Source organism: Orcinus orca, chromosome 8, assembly GCF_937001465.1.
Source record: "Orcinus orca chromosome 8, mOrcOrc1.1, whole genome shotgun sequence".
Classification (NCBI taxonomy): domain Eukaryota; kingdom Metazoa; phylum Chordata; class Mammalia; order Artiodactyla; family Delphinidae; genus Orcinus; species Orcinus orca.
Genome location: NC_064566.1, coordinates 100730275 through 100747964, shown reverse-complemented (window position 1 = coordinate 100747964; position 17690 = coordinate 100730275). Strand labels below are relative to the sequence as shown.

The following is a 17690-nucleotide window of genomic DNA, read 5'->3' as shown; positions in this document are numbered from 1 at the left end:
TGCTTTTGTATTTTCTAAACTTACGATCTGCCTTTAGTGTACAATAAACACAGAGCGACATCCTTACAAGTAATCATGGAGTGTCCCCAAGACGGACTGGAACAGAACTGAGGGGCCAGAAGCTGCTTAGCTGTCATACCACTTGCCTTGTGCCCAAATAGCATGGGGCCATAACCATTAATGCTTCTGGACTAAAATGGGAAGAAGAAAAAGCCTCCCTCATTTTTAATAACTTTATTCCCCAAACTTCAAAAATGAAATTGCCAAGTTAAGAACTTGCCTTGAAAAAAAAATTCTAATTTATTATAAAGAAGGTCCGGGGCTTGGGAATTTTTTAATGCAGATTCCTAATTTTCCAAAGTGAGATTCTCCTGTGCATTTGAATAGATTATGCTCGGTATTGCTAGCCCTTAGCACAACGGGAACATTATTAAAACGACTGCACGGGTCTCAGAGGAAGGGCCCTGCTTCTCCCTTCCTTTTTCATTTTGGGGACTTTGTAGCAGAGACTGTCCATTTCTACCTGTGGCAGAAACTGGGTTTCTGAGGAGGTGATAAAGAGATGTGCTCAGGGGCTTCCCTGGTGGCGCAGTGGTTGGGAGTCCACCTGCTGATGCAGGGGACACGGGTTCATGCCCCGGCCCAGGAAGATCCCACATGCCGTGGAGCAGCTGGGCCCATGAGCCATGGCCGCTGAGCCTGCACGTCCGGAGCCTGTGCTCCACAACGGGAGAGGCCACAACAGTGAGAGGCCCGCTTATCGAAAAAAAAAAAAAAGAGATGTGCTCAGCAGTCCAGGCCTTGAGAAAGCAAGTCATACTGAGTCCAAAAGTAATGAGATTAGACCTGAAGGAATGAACAGGAAGTGGGGGATCCCCTCCAGAGAGCCCCGTTTAGGAAGTGATTCCCCTGTGTGCCTGGCCCACACTCCTACTGGGCCTGGCTTTCCTGAGAACACTGAGTGTCAAAAAGCGGCTGATTCGCCAGGGTGATGAGCTTCGCCTGAGAAGCGGGGCTCAGCCTCTGACAGCACAAAGGGAAGAAGGCAGGAGGAAGAACAAGTTCCCCAGCAGAAAATGCATGGAAGACATTCCCATGTGGCAGCCACTCCTAGAAGCCCCGAAGAGTGGAGAGAAGGGCGCCCCGAAAGCCAGCTGGCCTCCAAGTCTAGCACTCTGGAGAGAACAGCCCTTCCCCGTGAGTCAGAAGACTTTGTCCTGCAGACCTCACCCATGTCCTCCACCCCGCCCATTCCATCCATGCCCTAAGTTCTCCCCATGATCCCCCATCCTGGTCAGTTTCCTTGGGAACCAGTTTGGCTCAGGGAAGGCCCATGGGAATCTAGCCACAGCCTAGTGGCCTAGCCGAGGCCATAAAGACCCCAGGCCTTGGCCTGGTCACTTTCCCATGGACACTGAGACTTCATTCCTGGACCGCTGGGGTTACAGGGAGATGTGTGGCTTCCCCGGAACAAATTATTCCTTGGCCGTATATGTATTTTCGATGGTGAGGTTCTGGTGGCTCCTCAGAGAAGAGAGCCTTGGGACAGCCCCTGTGTTGGGCTTCTGCTCTGAGGCCTTGGATGGGGGACTGGAGCCTTCCTTCCTCCCCCAAAAGGCTAGAGCACCTCAGTGGTGGCTTCCGGGGGGCTGAGCGCCTTAGGGCTGCAATCTCACCTCCCCACCTCCCTCGGAAGCTGGGATGGATGAATCCTCAGCTGTATGCTGAGAGTTCAATTAGGTTTCTCTATTTCACTGCACCCGGGTCAGCACTTTTGGACAACACAGGCCCTCGCTGCAGCTCTCCTGCTAATGCCCACCAAACCCAAACTTCTCCCAGGAAGGCAAGACAGGGGGTGGGGCCGGAGGCAGAGAGGCAGCCGCCACCAGCTGTGCCAATCCAGTGCTCTCTGACCTCCTGGCCCTACCCTGGTCTGTCCCTGAGCCTTGGGGATGGGAGTGTGGGCCTCGGCACCTACCACCTGTTAAACACAGGCAGTGTCACGGTTGCCATACCCCAGTCCCACTGTGGAGCTCGGAGACCAGCATCCAGCTACAAAAGAACTGGAGCTGATGTTCCTGCCTCTTCATCAATACCCCAGGTTCCCCAGCACTGCCTAAGCAGACAGCAGATGGGTCTGGTCTACTGAGGAAGGATGGTGCTTGTTCCCCATTATGGCCCTTACGTTCCTAGGTCTCCACTGGTCCAGGCCGACTTGGTTCTGACCACAGAGGGAAAGGTCCTGACATAGCTGCACACCTGGAAGCTTTCGAACAGAGGAACTGTGCAAACGCCAAGTCCAACCCACAGTCATTTGTGGAGAGCTACTGACGTGAACAGAGGGTCTGCTGAAGCTGAGGTCAGGGTGGGGAGAGCCCAGGAAGGAGCACGGAGTTGACACCTGGAAGCGGGGTCGGGGGCGGGACAAAAGGACGTGCGCTCAAAGGTCAGTGCTTCTGCACTTATACAGGGGTAGGAGTCAGTGGGGGTCCGCGTGCTGGACACCCTGTAGAGCGGTCATTTCATGGGCGGATAACAGGACGGATAGGGCAGCACCGTATGCTCACACCAGGCTGCGGGTGTCGGGGCCACAGGACCTAAAGTGATGCACCCTGGGTCTGCGTCTTCGTGTCCCTTCCATATGGCACAGAGCTTCCCTGTGGTCAGGAGAAGGGCTATGTCTGAAAGCCTAATGAGTGATGGATAGCAGAGCTGGGCAAAGACCAGCGATGGAGAAAGAATGAGAATGATGGCCTGGTACACAGTAGGCGCTCACTGCACATTTGTGAAATGAATGAAGGAATACTCTAGCTGGGTGCCTTTCACATTAAACGTACTCAATTAATAATAGAGAAAACAGGGAAGTGCGGAGGTGGAGGCTTCTGTGAACACACAGCCTCATGATGAACTCTGAGTCTCAAAGAACCAAGCGTGGAGGGAAGGCGCACACGCGGAAGCAAAGTTCAGAAGTGACTGGTCTCAAGGACTTCCAGAGAGCAGCCCACAGAAGCTGGGCCAGGCTTCCAGAGGAGGAGAGGAGAGAACAGGAAGACAGGGTGGCCTGCAGGAGGTGCAGCCAGCCTGGGAGTCTCGGAAGAACCCGGGCGGGGTCTGCCGTGTCTGAGCTGAGGGATGGAAACTGGGAACCCGAGGAAAGGATGGGAGAGTGTAGAGAAACAGTCCTGGCCATTTTCTGGATAGAAGCTGACAGAGTCCTGAAGAGAAGGGAGATTCCTCCAACAGGCAGGCAGAGACCAGTGACTAGGGCGATCCGGCAGAGGAAACCTCTGCTCAAGAGTTTCCCCAAACACTCAGAGGCACACTTGATTTACCTGTACCTGGGTCTCCCCGAGTTCGGGGTTCAGTGTGTCTGTCTGACGTCTGCTCTGAGCAGTGAGCAGGGGTGGGAGTGTGTGGCACAGGACCATGACTAGGTGCAGCACCCTGGGGTGCCACGGTCCTCCATGCCGGTGACAGCTCCTCAGGTGGGATCTGAACCCAGGGCTTTGCCAAGGGCGTGACTCCCTTCAGGGGTCTGGCTTTGCCGGGCTCTCTCAGAGAGGCGCCCCAGGCCGGGCAGGGGAAGAGCTGAGGGAGGCCTGGCCCTGCCCTCCGCCCCCGGGAAGGCCACCACACCCCTCCCGGCGGTCAGTCACACTCACCTGTGGGCTGTCCTGGTAGGGAGGGGGAGGGACATTCTGCGTGGCCATCATCGTCAGAGCGGGGGCTGGGGAGGCATGTTGCATCATGGGATGGATTCACATGGAGGATCTGTGGCGGGAGAAACGGGGCCGCACCGTTAATAGCTGAGCGCAGGGAGCCCCAGGGACCAGCGGCTGGACATGCTCCCAGGCTGGGCCACCAGGATTGACTGGATACAGCAAGGGCTGTAAAACAACCTGTGCACCCGCAGCCCTGCTTTGTTCAGTACCAGCTCTGGCCTGGGCGGGGGGCGGGACTTGGCTGGTGGCAGCTCGGGGGGTTGGCGGCCATGAGGGCACCCCACGGTCAAGGGTGCTTTCCCTTCCCCAGGCCTCCCGGAGCTGCCACCTGCACCCTCGGGGCGGAAGCCTCAGCCCTCACGGTTCCAGATCCCCCCTCCCTGTCCCTAGGGTCTGCCAGCACCACACTAACCCCCCAGGTGTGCTCACGACGCCCCCTAGTGGTGGAGAGGGAGGTGGGGCGCTGGTTCCTCCTCAGACTGGAGGGTGGAGCAAGTACCCTAGGGCGACCACCGGGAGGTGTTGCCGGGAGGGAAGGAGGCCGGGAACAGGGGCCACGGCCACACAGACGTGCCTGCACATTCTCTTAGAAGACTTTCCTTGGCCTTGGTTCAACCCTGAGTTCAACCGCACGTGAGGCCAGAAGAGCCGCCCGAAGCAAATGGTCCTCTTACAGAGGCGGAGACAGAGGCCAAGAGGAGAGAAGTGTGTGTGTTTGAGGGGGAGGGGAGTGCCAGGGAAGCCGGGATGGACCCAAGCTCTCCAGACTCCCCGTTCCGTCGGCTCTACTGTACCAACGCCCACCCCACCCCATCACCCGTAAGCGAGCTGCCCCCATTGGCCTCAAGGTCTCTTCTTGAATCACAAAGTGGTGTGTAAGTGGAGACAGCCTAGCAGTACCACCCAAGGAAACAGAATGCTGAAAGAGCTGTTTAGCTGCAGGAGATGCCCTGAAATATTTAGAGCTGGAAACCACGGCTTATTGCCTGATACAGGAGGGTGCTGATGAGCGGGCAACCTTTGAGAGTATGACAGTCAGACCGTCCCTCTCCTTCCTTCCTCTCCCTGGGGACCTTGGGGCTCCGTCCTCTTCCCACCTGATGTCCTCCCACCACACCCTCCCCGGGGTCTTCCAAAATGTTCACATACCTGAATTCTGTGGGAGTTCGAGGGAGTCAAAGGGAGGGTCTCCAGGACCCTATGTGGAGTGTGTGTGTGTCTTGTTGTGTTGGTTCTTTTTCAGGAAGAGGTGGACAGATCAGCTCTGGCTGACCCGAGTCTCTGAAGTACCAGGTGTGCTTTGACCTGAAGTGCATATGTGAAAGCACTGGAAATCCAGACATTCATTCAACGAATGTTTATCAGGTGTCAACTACACGCAAAGAACTGTGCTGGGTGGGGAGACAGATGAGAGGAGGCAAGGCCTTCCCCCCAGGGAGGGAGGTGGTGGTCCAGCGGGAAAGAAGAAAGTGAACAGAGGTTCCCGTGGAGAAGGCACGGGGTGGGGGGGATGCCTTTTCCTGTGCTGAAACGTTCAGACTGCAGGTAATTCCTCTTTGCCTCACCGCTACCCCTACCTTGCCCACCCTGGCCTCACTTCAGAAGATCGGCTGCCAGGACGTCTTTGCAGCAGAAGCACCCAGGGTCACCCCGTCTTACACACACTAGGCACCGGGATCCAGGCTTTACTTCTGCAAAGAGGCTCGGAAGGGAGCCCTGGGGAAGCCAAACTCCACAGGCGGGGAACCATTGCCTATTTTCATGGCTGGGTCTTGTCTGGGAGGTGGAAAACACCCAAGGAAGGAAAGAGCGGAGTGAAGAGGGTTCGGGGGGGGGAGGGAAGAGGATATATTCCTCTTGAGACATCAGAAAGAACTTGAGAATGAAGACTTCTGAGATATTAAATTGGACGTGGAATCTCTCTCTTTTGGACCCGGAGGGAATAAAGGAAAAAGGGGGTATTTCAGGGGTGTGCTAGGCTCAGCCTTTCCTGTGACTCTGGCAGATGAGGTAACTTTGGATGAGGCCTACAGGTACTGAGGCAGGATCCCTTCCGGGGGAGCACTAATCTTAGATGCTCCTTGGCCGGGAAAAGCGAACTTCTGAGGGGCTGCAGTGCCAGCAGCCTCCAGAAGGGGGAGCCTGGGGGCAGAGTCTGGAGGCAGATTTTCTCCCGTTTTAGGGGCAACTGGTTCCCTTCCACCTTGAGTTTGGGTCTTTTGGTACCTCATTCCACGGATGAGAAAGTCATCACGAAGGCAAAGCACAGGAAGCTCAATGAGGAGGATCTGGGGTAAAAAGAGGACTCTTTAGTCTGCATTCTTTTGTTCACTGTCCAATCAATGGGAGGTAGGGTCGTTTTAGAATCTCTGTCCCTAGAAATACTTGGAACAGCGGGATAGCTGCCCTACCTGGGGGTAAAGAGAGATGGCTAAGAGTAGTCTGCACCCAGAAACAACCACCGTCCAGGCTGAGAAGAGATTTTTCTGTCTGCAGCCTGCTGGACTGTGGAGCAGGGGCTAGAGGCCACGGGAACAATTTTCTGAGGACCCAGATGGCCCTTGCCCCTCACCCTCCTCCCCTCTGGGGTCACCACAGGCCACTAGGCCACTGCCCCATTGCCCTCTGGGGGCTGCTCCTGCAAGAAAACAGGAGGCCTTTTCATCAGGGGCTTAAGTTTCCTTTCCTGCTCGCTCAGGCACAGAAGCGTCTGGTAACCCGATGCTGGGGGAGACGCAGTGCCCATCTCCGGAAGCTCGCCCTTTTCTTCACACGCCCCCTCACCCGCACATGCGCTCCTTCCTCCCTCCAGCTGGGCTTGGGGGGCTGAGGGTCCATGTGGGACCATCCTCGAGAGGAGTGTGGGAATCTGACTTCTCTGAGCTGAGGCTCCACAGCTGGGATGCTGGGAACTCCTTGAGCCATCGCTGGGCACCCGGGCCTCTGGGGAAACCTGCCGTTTTTGCACTTTCTTTGGGAGCGTGGAGGGCACAGCAGGCCTGTCCAGAGCCTCCGGCATTTGTCTGTGGCCGGAGGCTGCTCTGCCCTGTCCAGGGGCCCCAGCCCTCTGTCACCAGACACCAGGGCACTGGAGGGAACACAGCCAAGACGCAAATGGAGGACACACGAGGAATGATTTACCACCGAGAAATTGCCCACGTCAAAAGATTGTTTTTAACGTTGAAAACCTTTCTTATACGGCAGCTAGGAGGGAAAGAAAAAAACCAAAACCCTAATGCAACACTCAACCCCACAATGATATCCAAGAAAAACGAATTTGTCACTGACATTATCTTCAAAAGGAGCTAAAACTGCCATTTTCCAGAGCTCAGGAGCCGAGGATGGCAGTGTGCACGGGCTGGTGGTGGCTGAGGGGGCCGAAGGACACCCCTCAGGAAGAGGGGAGGGGCACCCCGGGAGCACCCACTCCGTTTCCTCAACTCCAGCTCCCCAGCCAGGTGAGGCCCTCCATCTGGAGCCCAAACTCCAGCGTGTTGACAAACAGGCTTAGGAAAAAGATCCAAGCTTGTTAGGAAGGAGCTCATTAGAACTTGTTGACATGAAACCCATTAGACCAATTAACATTCCATTAATGGCCTGGGGCACCCAGGGGTTAACGGTGCCCTGCAGTAATTGGGCTGGGGTGCCGGGTTGGGGGCTCAGGGCCTTAAGGATGAGAAACAAAGTCTAATTGGGAACTCTCGGACCAGCCAGCCCCACAGCATCTGTTCTTACTCCCTGACCCTGGCTGAACCTCCACTGTAGGGCCTGAGGTAGGAGAGGGGATGAAGGGACCAACTTCCCTGTGGCTCCGCACTGTCCCAGCCCATCACCTGCAGACTGGGCGGGTGGCTGGCACAGGATAGGGTGGGGGGACATTTCCACCCTCTTGCACTCTGATGGTCTTGTCTTCTTCATCCACCCCTCCCTTCCCCTCCCCCTCTCCACACCCCACTTCTGGTCCAGTTTCTCTCTTAGCCCCGGGAAGTAAGTCTCCTCTCCTCTCCTGGATAGGTTTTCAAAAATGTTTCCCACTCTTACAGAGCCTCTTTGGAGAAGCTAGAATCCTTGAGGGCCCAGGGCCTAATTCATCTGAAGAGCGCTGTAAGTCAGGGCAGAGGAGTCAGGGAGCGAGAGCTGGCCCTGCTCTCCTCCCTCCCCCCCCTCCCTCCCTCCCTCCCTTCCTTCCTTCCCTCCCTCCCTCCCTCCCTCCCTCCTTCCCTTCTTTCTTCCACACCAGGGCAGCTAAGAGGCAGCAGTGAGGCCCCCTAGGAGCCCTTCTGGACACACACTAACAGTATTTTATCATTTGCCTTCCCTTGCTGCAAGAAGAGGCTGTGGAAGTCTGGGCCTCAAGTTTCCTTCTCTGTAAAATCCCATGATCAGACAGAGCCTGTGCTTAGGGTCAAAAAAGTCTGGATTCCACAGGCAGCTCTGCCATTTCTCTGTGCGACTTGCACAAGTCACTTTCTCTCTAGGTCTGCAAAATGAGGGACTTCACCAGAATATTCTGAAAGTCTTTGCCCATGGTTAGCACTGAACACAAGCTCTGCTGAGTAGAATGGAAATATCTGAAGCTCCATTCCAAAGGCTCCCTCATTTGAGAGGGAGGGAAGGAGGCCCCTGAGGCCAAGAGAGCCGGGAGCCCTCCTCCGCGTACCCCCAGGCCAGGAGCCCCCAGGTGGCTACCACCCTCCCCCCACCCCCAGGTCAGCCCCTCTGAGCAGCTGCCCAGACCTGGGTTCTGACGTCTAGACAGATTGGCAGGAGGCTGAAATAACACCGTGAACTCAGCAGGAGGGACCAAAAGGCTGCATTAGTAACCTGGCTGGCTTCAGCTTCTCCCCCCGGAGCAGCCGCCTCAAGCCTGGCGCAATGCCGTTTATTTTCCTTCCGCGGAGAGCCTGGTCCAAAATGAGTCTCTGGCCCAGCTCCCTTCCCAGAAGCTGCCTGTAGGTGGCGCCGCGGAGCCCTGCTTTAATTGCATTATATAATATAACCTGTTTACTAAATCATGTAATCAGTCGCTTTAGGATTTACAGCTTCGGATGTGTACAGAGGATTGGACTTTGAGTCAAATTTAAAAACAAATAAGAACGAGAGGCAGCTGTTGCTGATAGTGTGATATTCATCTTTTGGAAACAAATTCACCCCACTGCTATAAATTATGCCTGGAAAAAAAAAAGTGTTGGTGGTGGGAAGGAGTTGGCTACGGCTCCTCTGCTGGCAACTCAGAGCGATGAATCTTGAAATAACGGTGTCAACCTGTCACTGATTTCATGTGACTCTGTGGATTTATCTAAAGAAACGCAGGCGTGTGCGTGCGTGAGCACGCGCGCACACACACACACACACACACACACACACCAGGTCTCTTCCCAAAACCCAGTAAGGGTTAGAAACCGCAGCTGAGAGCTGAGCGAGCGGCTAAAGGAACTCGATGGTCTCCGAGCCTTGGTGCGTGGAGTCAGTATAGCAGTGACAAGGGCGAGGCCAGTGTGGGGATGGAGGGGAGGATGGAGGTGAGAGAGAGGGTGCACCTGTGGGTGGGGAGCTTCAAAATGTGAGGAGGTCTGGTGGAAGCGTTTCAAAGTGAGGGAGAAGTGAAGGGTCCTGTGGAATGGGGAAGGGCCAGCCCCCCAGGAGCCACGCCCTTACAGCACAGCAAGCGCTGGACCTGGGCCTTTTCACCCCAAGCGTTCTGGGAGCTGGGTGGAAGCTCAGGGCCTGAGGTGACCGGAATGCCGTGGCCTAGCGGATGCTGCTACCCCACCCCATCTTTCTGACCTCGGGGTGTTGGGGGCAAAGAGAATCCTCTAGTCTGAAAAGACCAGGCTCACAGTAGGGGCGTGGGAGCCAGGAGGGTAACTGTGTCTACAGTGAAGGAAGGACGGCGGGGAAGAGCTGAGCAGGATTTGCACTCAGGATCAGATCCCCGGCTCACTCGCTGTGCTGCAGGCTGGCTGGCTAAGAGGTCACACCTCCCGCATTACCCGGGTTCCGGGGGCCACTGCACCAGGCACAGAGCCCAAGTCCTGGCAGAACGTCCCAGTCAGAAGGGCCACTTCCCTGGTGCCCCTCCGGTTCCTGCTTGGAACTCTCAGCGGGAAATAATTCTCTGCTGACTTGAGAAGCAGCAGAGATGACAACCAAGACAGTAGGCAGCTCAGGCCCCTTGGCCACCCACAGCCCTCTGCTCTGATTGTGCTTCACTACTTTTCTGGGAAGCCCACTTGGGAGGTGGTCCAGGTCACGCCCTCTCGTGATGGCACTGGTCTCTAGGAAACAGAGGAGCCAGCAGGGGCCAGCATGAGTTTGACCAGCTCTGCCGGCTTCCGCCTCCCTGCGAGATGGGAAATCGCCCTCTCTCCCCACCTCTCTCTCCTCCTTCAGCCCTGAGCCACCATGTGGTCTTTGGAAGGGGTAGGAGCCGGACTGTGAACAGTCCCAGCAGCGAGGCCCCCCCACCTCCCCTTCCCCATGCCCAAGGCCATTTTGCTCTTTGCTCTTTATCTGGAATAACAATATATCCCCCGTGGGGGCGGGTCAACGGGGTCATTTATGCACTCACGGACCTGGGAATGAGCTCACTGGGAGACTCAGTTCTGGGAGGAAGGGGATTATACTCCACCTTGGATCCCAGTGTGTCCACAGTGTAGTGGGGGGAGCTTCATGGTGACATTCCCTGCGTGGGCTGGAGCTGCTGGGAATCTCAGACCCATGTCAGTCACCCTCCACACCCCTGACTGGGTTTCCCAGGGAGGAGCCCCATCCTGGCCCACTGCCTCTGATTCATGGGGGCCCCCGCCACATCAGGGCCCAGAGTCAGGGCTGTAGCTTTCTCTCCTTTACTTCCTCAGTGCAGCTCGTTTTCATTTTGGCTTCAAAAAAATAATGGACCAGGGTCAGAGTTAGGAGAGCAGCCCTCGCTCTGGCCCTGGCATCTCTCCTGCCTGCTCTCGCTTCTCACACGAGGACCAGAAGGTGACAGAGTCCCCCGCTTTCCTCCCTGCCTTGGCTGTCACACCTCTTCTGGCTTCAAAAAGCCGCTGATATATTTTACAAACTGAAACAGCAATTTAATTCCCCCTGATAGCGGCAATTGTCCATTAGATCTTCCTACCGAGGAGCTTAACAATAATTCCTTTCATCTGACTGCTTGCTTCTTGATCTGAGAATCAATCCCATAAATAGTAGGCAGAGTGTTCACGTTACTCGCCCCCTCCAGCTTTTAGCATTCTGATGAAGATTCTCATCTCCTCTTCAAGCACTTTACAACTTGGCAATTTTTCCCCCTTTGGTTCCTTTAAACAAAATAAAACAAAAAAAAAGCAGAAAGGGAGGAAAAAAAAGCATGCTAGCTATAAGGGTAAGCACAGCCCTGCATTCTTCTCACAGAGAAGTGGTTTGCAGCCTCTCCTGCTGGCAGGCAGGGGGATGACAGCAATGACCTCTAATGGTCGCCTCCAATCTGCCTTAAGGCAGGTGCTGCTCTGCCCCAGAGGCACCATCAGTCTGGTCCTAAATTTCACACTCACCCACCGTTGGGTCCTCCCTTTGCAGGAGCCCCCTCCCCTGTCACTGCATCCCAAGAATGGGGGTCTCGAGGCCATCACTGGTTCCAGTCACTGAAGCCTCTCCCCACACCCATGACCAGCTTCCCGCCCATCCCTCAGGCAACTCTCGAACCTGGAGATAGGATTCTGCCCTCTCTTTTTCATCTCCAGACCCCTTCATCTCTATCCAAACAGCATGAGTGGGAGAGGTGGGGAGGAACAGAGAAAGGAGAGAGCTTGAGGCCTTTCATTCAAATATTTTTCTTCTCTTTCAAACATCCAGGCAGCCCTAGTGGTCCGGGGCAGAGGAGGGCCCTGCAGCTCTGCCGTGGGAGTGGTGCAGGTGGATTGCCGGGGCAGCTGGGAGTCCCGGGCTTCTCCCCTGGCTCCCCGTCACGTGCTCCTTGTCTACACACATGTGTAGAGAAACAAATCTAAAAATGAACCCAGGAACTGAAATCCCCCTCGACCAACCTGATGCCCAGGTTTATTATTATTTGTCGAGAGCTGATGGCAACCGAGCTGAGAAAACAACTTGGGCTGGGTCCCTGAGGCTCGCAATACAACAGAGACAGACAAACAGCTCAGACGCTGGGGACCCCAGTTGGAAGGAGAGCTTCTGCTTCTGCTGCCCCACCTGCCTGCTCCCTCCCATCAGTCTTTCTCTTCTCGAGGCAGTTGCCTTGGAGGCTGCCACTCCCTGGGCGCCAGGAAGAGGAAGGAGAGCAGGAGAAGTGAGGGACCAAGAAGGGGAGGGAGGGGTCTGGGTCGGGGGGAGTCCACAGAGGTAAGGCACCCTGGTGCCTATCGAGTGTGTCACCCGCAATGCTCTCAGATTCTCCTGGAAGCAGAGGATGCTAAAAGGGTCAGCCAGGCCCCTTTTCTCTCTGAGAAGGACTGCACCACGTCCTCTGGCTGGATGATATCTGGTTCCATTTTTTTAAATTGCCTCCAGAAAAAAAAAAAAAAAGTCAAGAATCAGGGCTGTGGAAGCAAGTGGCCCTTTGGGCTCAGTTTATCATTGAAAAGTCACTCATCCCTGATACTTCCTGACTCAGCCAACAGCTGTCCTCCCACTGGGCCCCTGTGGGGACCCAGGTGAGCTCATGAGAAAAAGGTGGGGGGGGGCTTCCCTGGTGGCGCAGTGGTTGAGAGTCCGCCTGCCGATGCAGGGGACGTGGGTTCGTGCCCCGGTCCGGGAAGATCCCACATGCCGTGGAGCGGCTGGGCCCGTGAGCCATGGCCGCTGAGCCTGCGCGTCCGGAGCCTGTGCTCCACAACGGGAGAGGCCACAACAGTGAGAGGCCCGTGTACCACAAAAAAAAAAAAAAAAAAAGGTAGGGGGACCAGGTAGAGTCCACAGTAATGAGGTCAACTTGTGGGACGAAAGGACACCAGCTGGGCTGCTTCAACCGTTGGTCGTCACTGCTGTTTGGAACGAGAGCAGGTACACTGGCTCCATGTTCCTGATCCCTTGGAAAGGCAGCCCCGGTGGGGAGGGGGAGAAGGGGAGGATGGAGGCTGCCACTGAGAGGTGGTGATGCAGGGCAGCGAGTCCGTTCCTGGGCTTCGCCACCCAAGCCCCAGCCGAGCAGGCAAGCCCCGTCTACCTCCTGAGAAACGTTTCCTCCACGCCTCTCACTGTGCTTCTCTGCTGGCAAGGCCCTGTATATTACACTACTGCACCCTGTCCTTCATCAAAACTTTGCTCAGAAGCCTACTCCACGAAGCCTTCTTTACTTTCCACTCCTGGACCGTGCTCTCACCGGGATCCCTGCCGCTGGGCAGAAGGAGGGCACGTAGCATGACTTAGCACGACGCGTGTTTCTACGTTATGGAAAAACTACTTCCCAGCCACGTCCCATCTTGCCCGTTGAACCCTCTGCTCCCCAGCAGACAAGATCATGGCTTTGCCTTGCATTTCATTCTGGGGGAAAAAAGTCTGTGCAATATGATTTCACAAGGTCTACCTCCTTACAGAGCCTGGATATATATACAATTACAATTAAATTTCTTTGGTTTACTGTTAAAATATCAAACAAACAAATCTGGGACGGATAAATCTTTAAGCCCCAGCAATCATTACACCTCAGTGAGAATGAGTTTGTCTCCCTGGAGCCAGTTTTGCTCAGGGCGAGATGATACCCAGAATTATTAACGACTGCCATTTACCATGCCCTCACCGTGCACCAGGCATTATCTAAGCTTCTTTCACAGACAACCATATGGTGTAGGTGTGATTGCTGTCTCCTTTCCAGGATGCGAACACTGAGGCTTGGAGAAACTGAGAGTTTCCAAATGTGACACACGGCCTCATTTCAGAGTCTAAACGGTTAACCTAGAGGTCTTGGGGCGGAGGTGGGGAACACCAGCGGAGTGGCAGAGCCCTGGACATGGAACAGGAGAAAGACAAGGCTGACTGTGGAAATACTACCATCTGCAGTCAGGACACCCAACGTGGGCTGCCCTTCACTTCTTTTTTTTTTTTAATATTTATTTATTTGGTTGCGCCGGGTCCCGGTTGTGCCTCGCTGGCCCCCCAGTTGCGGCCCGCGGGCTCCTCAGCTGTGGCATTCGAACTCCCAGTTGCAGCATGCATGTGGGATCCAGCCCTTCGACCAGGGATCGATCCCGGGCCCCCCTGCACTGGGAGCGTGGAGTCCCAAGCACTGCACCACCAGGGAAGTCCCTGCCCTTCACTTCTACCTGCCCCGAATTTCCAAGAGTCGCATTGTATTGACACACCTAACTGTCCCCCGTTTGCCAAATGTGGGCTTTTGTACCTCACTAACAAGCACGCACTTTGTGTCTGCAGATGGTGAGGCCTCCTAACAGCAACCGTTCATTTCCTTCAGCCCTGTCTTCTTTGGACAGCAGGGTGTGTGCAAATTTATTTAAATACTGTATTGCATTTGCTCTTATTATTGCATAAGAATGAGCGCAAGATGGAAAACAAAGTGCTGATAGCAGCGATAAGAAGTCAGGGCCTCATAAACTCGATGCAACCAAGACAGAGATGCTTCCATCGTCACTGAGAGAGGCAGCTCTGAGCTTCCATCGTGGACTCACTGGACTGTGGGTTCAATTATGAAGGGAAAGAACAAAATTCGAGAACGAACGTGAAATGATGGAACACATGGTTGAAGACTGCATGTAAAAGGCAGTGTGTAATGGGGAATTTGATCAAGTGTCTCAGCTGTGGGAGCACAACGCTGGAGCTGGAGCTGGGTGGAGGCGGGGCTGTCTGTGCCCTGACACCACACCCCGCAGGCAGCTCGGGGCCAGGGCTCTGACTCACACTGGCTGGGATTCAGGCAGTGTCTCCTTCCCGAGCTGCGGCCCAGGTGGGGCGGGGCGGGGCGGGGTGGAAGGGGGCATGCAGTCAGCCGGCTCCCTATGACTGTCTCTGCTTGGCCTTTTCTCCCCACCCCACCCATGGTTTTCCGGGGACCACCCACAGCTGAAAAGAAGTCCCTGTTCTGGAGAGAAATACGCCGTGACTCACAGGTTAAGGGGCACCTGGCTCTTTCTTTGGAAAGCCTGTCCAATTGGGCAGTACTGGCTTTTTTTCAGGTTGCGGGCACCCCATTCTCAGGGAACATCCAGCCCTTGTCATATCTACCTGGGTCCTGACTTTATCCCCCTGCAGAAGCCCTTTCCTGCAAAGCTTCTTTTCAGCGTCGCTTCCTTCCTCTCTCATTCCAGAGGTTCCAGGCAGCATTCTGAAAGGGCGACCAGTAAAGACATCTTCGCAGGCCAGCAGTGGGGTTTTTACCCACACCCTCTGAAGCAGGAAGCAATTAAACAGAAGTGCAGAGGACCAGAGCTGTGTTCTACCTCCCACTGGCTCCTGGCTGTCCCCTGCCAAGCTCTATCCCCTTCAACCTCCAGCCTTGGAAAAGGGTCTATAGTTCTCGGGTTTCTAACAGGGAAAACCTAGTCATATGCTGGCCCTTTCCACTGCACTGTTTCAGATTAGCAGCAGAATCTCTGAGTACTAGCAGCTTGTCTGAAAATTATAACGCGCATCAAACCTTAATTCTGCCCTTTGCAATGATAACCCATTCCCTATCATTGTGGTCTCAGTGGAAAGAAAGAGTCCTGCCTTCAGTACAGAATCTTTGTGGACTTGAAGTTCAAGATTGTGCCTCTACTTGTGCCAGTAAGACAGACCGACCCCAACTCTCACGGCAGGACAAGGACAGGAGGGGGGTGCAGTGGGGAGGAGACAATTTCACACAGTGGACTCTGGCCCTGGGGGACCAATGAGGGTGCTCTGACTTAGAACAGAGAATGACCTTCTGGGATCTGAGAACTTGTTGATCTGGGTCTTCCAGTATCTGGCCGGTTCAGGGAGAAGGAGTGCAGCATCTCAACTCCCAGATCTAGAGATTCTGTCCAGAGCAGATTGATCTGGGTAGGCAGGGGAGCTGCATATGAGGCATCTGCTCCCAGAGCCCATCTCTGGGGAGGGGAGGAAGAATAAATGGGAATTCTCGTCCAAGATGCCTCCCCAAGGGCACGGGTGGTCCCAGGCTGAGGCAGATCCCTGCTAACAGCAGGCCTCTCTGATCTCTTTTTTAGGGCCTGGCTGTCTCAGGTCACAGCATCTGCTCTGCTGCATTGGGAAGAGAAGTCTGCTGTCTCTTTGTGCTGGAATTCATAAAAGTGAGAAAAAGGATCTCACCTAATGAGGCCCTTGCCATGGCGAGGGATCATTTCATGGAACAGGAGCTGTGTGTGCAGGTGAGCTGAGACTGTGGAGAGTAGAGGAGATGGGCAGAGGGAGATGAAGAGGGAAGAAGGCCCATGTAAGAATGATCTGGAAGGTCAAGGAGAGAGGTCCCCAAGGGGGACATTCAGGGGATGCTGAAGAAATCTGAGGTTTCAGGGAACTCTCTTGGGAGGCTGGCCGCTACGGCTGCCCTACAGCTCGACCTCAGCTTTCCCCTCACTCCTCCTTCTTAGCTTCTTCCCCAAGCCCAGGAGCAGTGTTGGACCCAGGGCTCCAGAGCAGACTCTCCAGAGCAGATTGACGGAGGGCTGGCAGAGCAGTGACGGGTCTGACTGCTGCCCCGTACAGAGCAGAGATCCCATCCAAGTACACGCAGCAAGTTGAGCCGGCGTCCTAACCAGAACCCAATAGTCATTTACTGAGCACCTACTACGTGCCAGGCTCTGCGCTGGGCAGTGGACGTTCCAGAAGAAGAAAACAGAGACAACTGAGTGGAATAAATAAAGATACGAAATGAAGCAAGATAGGTGACTTCAGATTTAAAGGGATCCCAAGGGCTAAGGAAGAGAAATAAAAAAAGCATCAAACAGAATCTCAAGCCTCAGCACGTAGTGGTGAAATTTCAGAACTTTAAAAAGAAAAGAAAGCTAAAAGTAGATCCTCACTGCAAGACTGGAAATAAGAAGGTGGTGGAGCAGCGCCGTCAAGATCTATGAGAAAAAGGTGTTGAACTTGGGACCTGATCTGTGTTCTATCAGTCAAGCTCGAAGACAAGATAAAGTCCGTTTTGGACCCGTGAAGACTCAGAGTTTACTTCCCTCCCATCAATATAAAAATAACTAGAGGTGGTATTCCAGCAAAACAAAGAAGTCGGAGGAAGAAGACAACAGAAAACAAGATAGAGCAGCAGCCCAATGGGAGGGAATGAGGGGTGGCTGTCAATGTGGGGGCCCGGGAGATTCCAGGCAGCAGTCAAGTGGTGATGACAGGATTCCATTCCCTTTTCTGTGGTCAAATCATACGATCTGGTTCTGTGGCTGAATAACATTTCCACCTTATAATCAACCTAGAGTCAGAATGCGGAGGTAACCTCAGTTATTTAACAGAACATGAATCTTCTAAATCTTAACATAAAGGTAGCACACAGACGATTATACTAAATAGTATAACACTATGTACTATGTAATATATATGCATTGTATTATATATAATACTATAGACTAAAAATAAATAATATCAAACATAGTGTGATCGAACTAATACAAATTGGAAGGAGAAGAACGCGTGCTCATCTCCCCAGCTTCCACAGGGGGGAGTTCCTAAATAAATACATACATTAAGAAAGAGGGACTGAGGGACTTCCCTGGCGGTCCAGTGGTTAAGACTCTGTGCTTCCACTGCACAGGGCGAGGGTTCGATCCCTGGACGGGGAACTAAGATCCCATGTGCCGTGTAGAGCAGCCAAAAAAATTAATAAATAAAATAAAATATCTTAAAAAAAAGAAGGACTGACGCATATTATAGGACATAATAAGCGGCCACAAAATCAGCTAAAGCAGAAACTGCTCGTCAGGGGTTAACTTTGGATGGTGAACCTAGTGGGTAGAGGTGTGGGAAAGAAGGGGGGCTTTTAGAATACTATGCAGCCGTCAGAAATAACGGAGTAGATCTATTTAC

The 17690-nt window shown here is 54.1% G+C and overlaps 1 protein-coding gene across 5 annotated transcripts in view; it reads right to left on the bottom strand.

Moving 5' to 3' along the window:
* Window positions 1–17690, bottom strand: part of PKNOX2 (PBX/knotted 1 homeobox 2) — a 256856-nt gene that overhangs the window by 71361 nt on the left and 167805 nt on the right. For 3 of the 5 annotated variants that reach the window (XM_033407436.2, XM_049713227.1, XM_004280714.3), the window contains one exon: window positions 3663–3771. The exons of the other annotated variants lie outside the window; for them this stretch is intronic. In XM_033407436.2, coding sequence (XP_033263327.1) covers window positions 3663–3749 — 87 coding nt within the window. In that variant the 5' untranslated portion in view covers window positions 3750–3771. The remainder of the gene's footprint in view (window positions 1–3662; window positions 3772–17690) is intronic. 5 annotated transcript variants of the gene reach the window in all.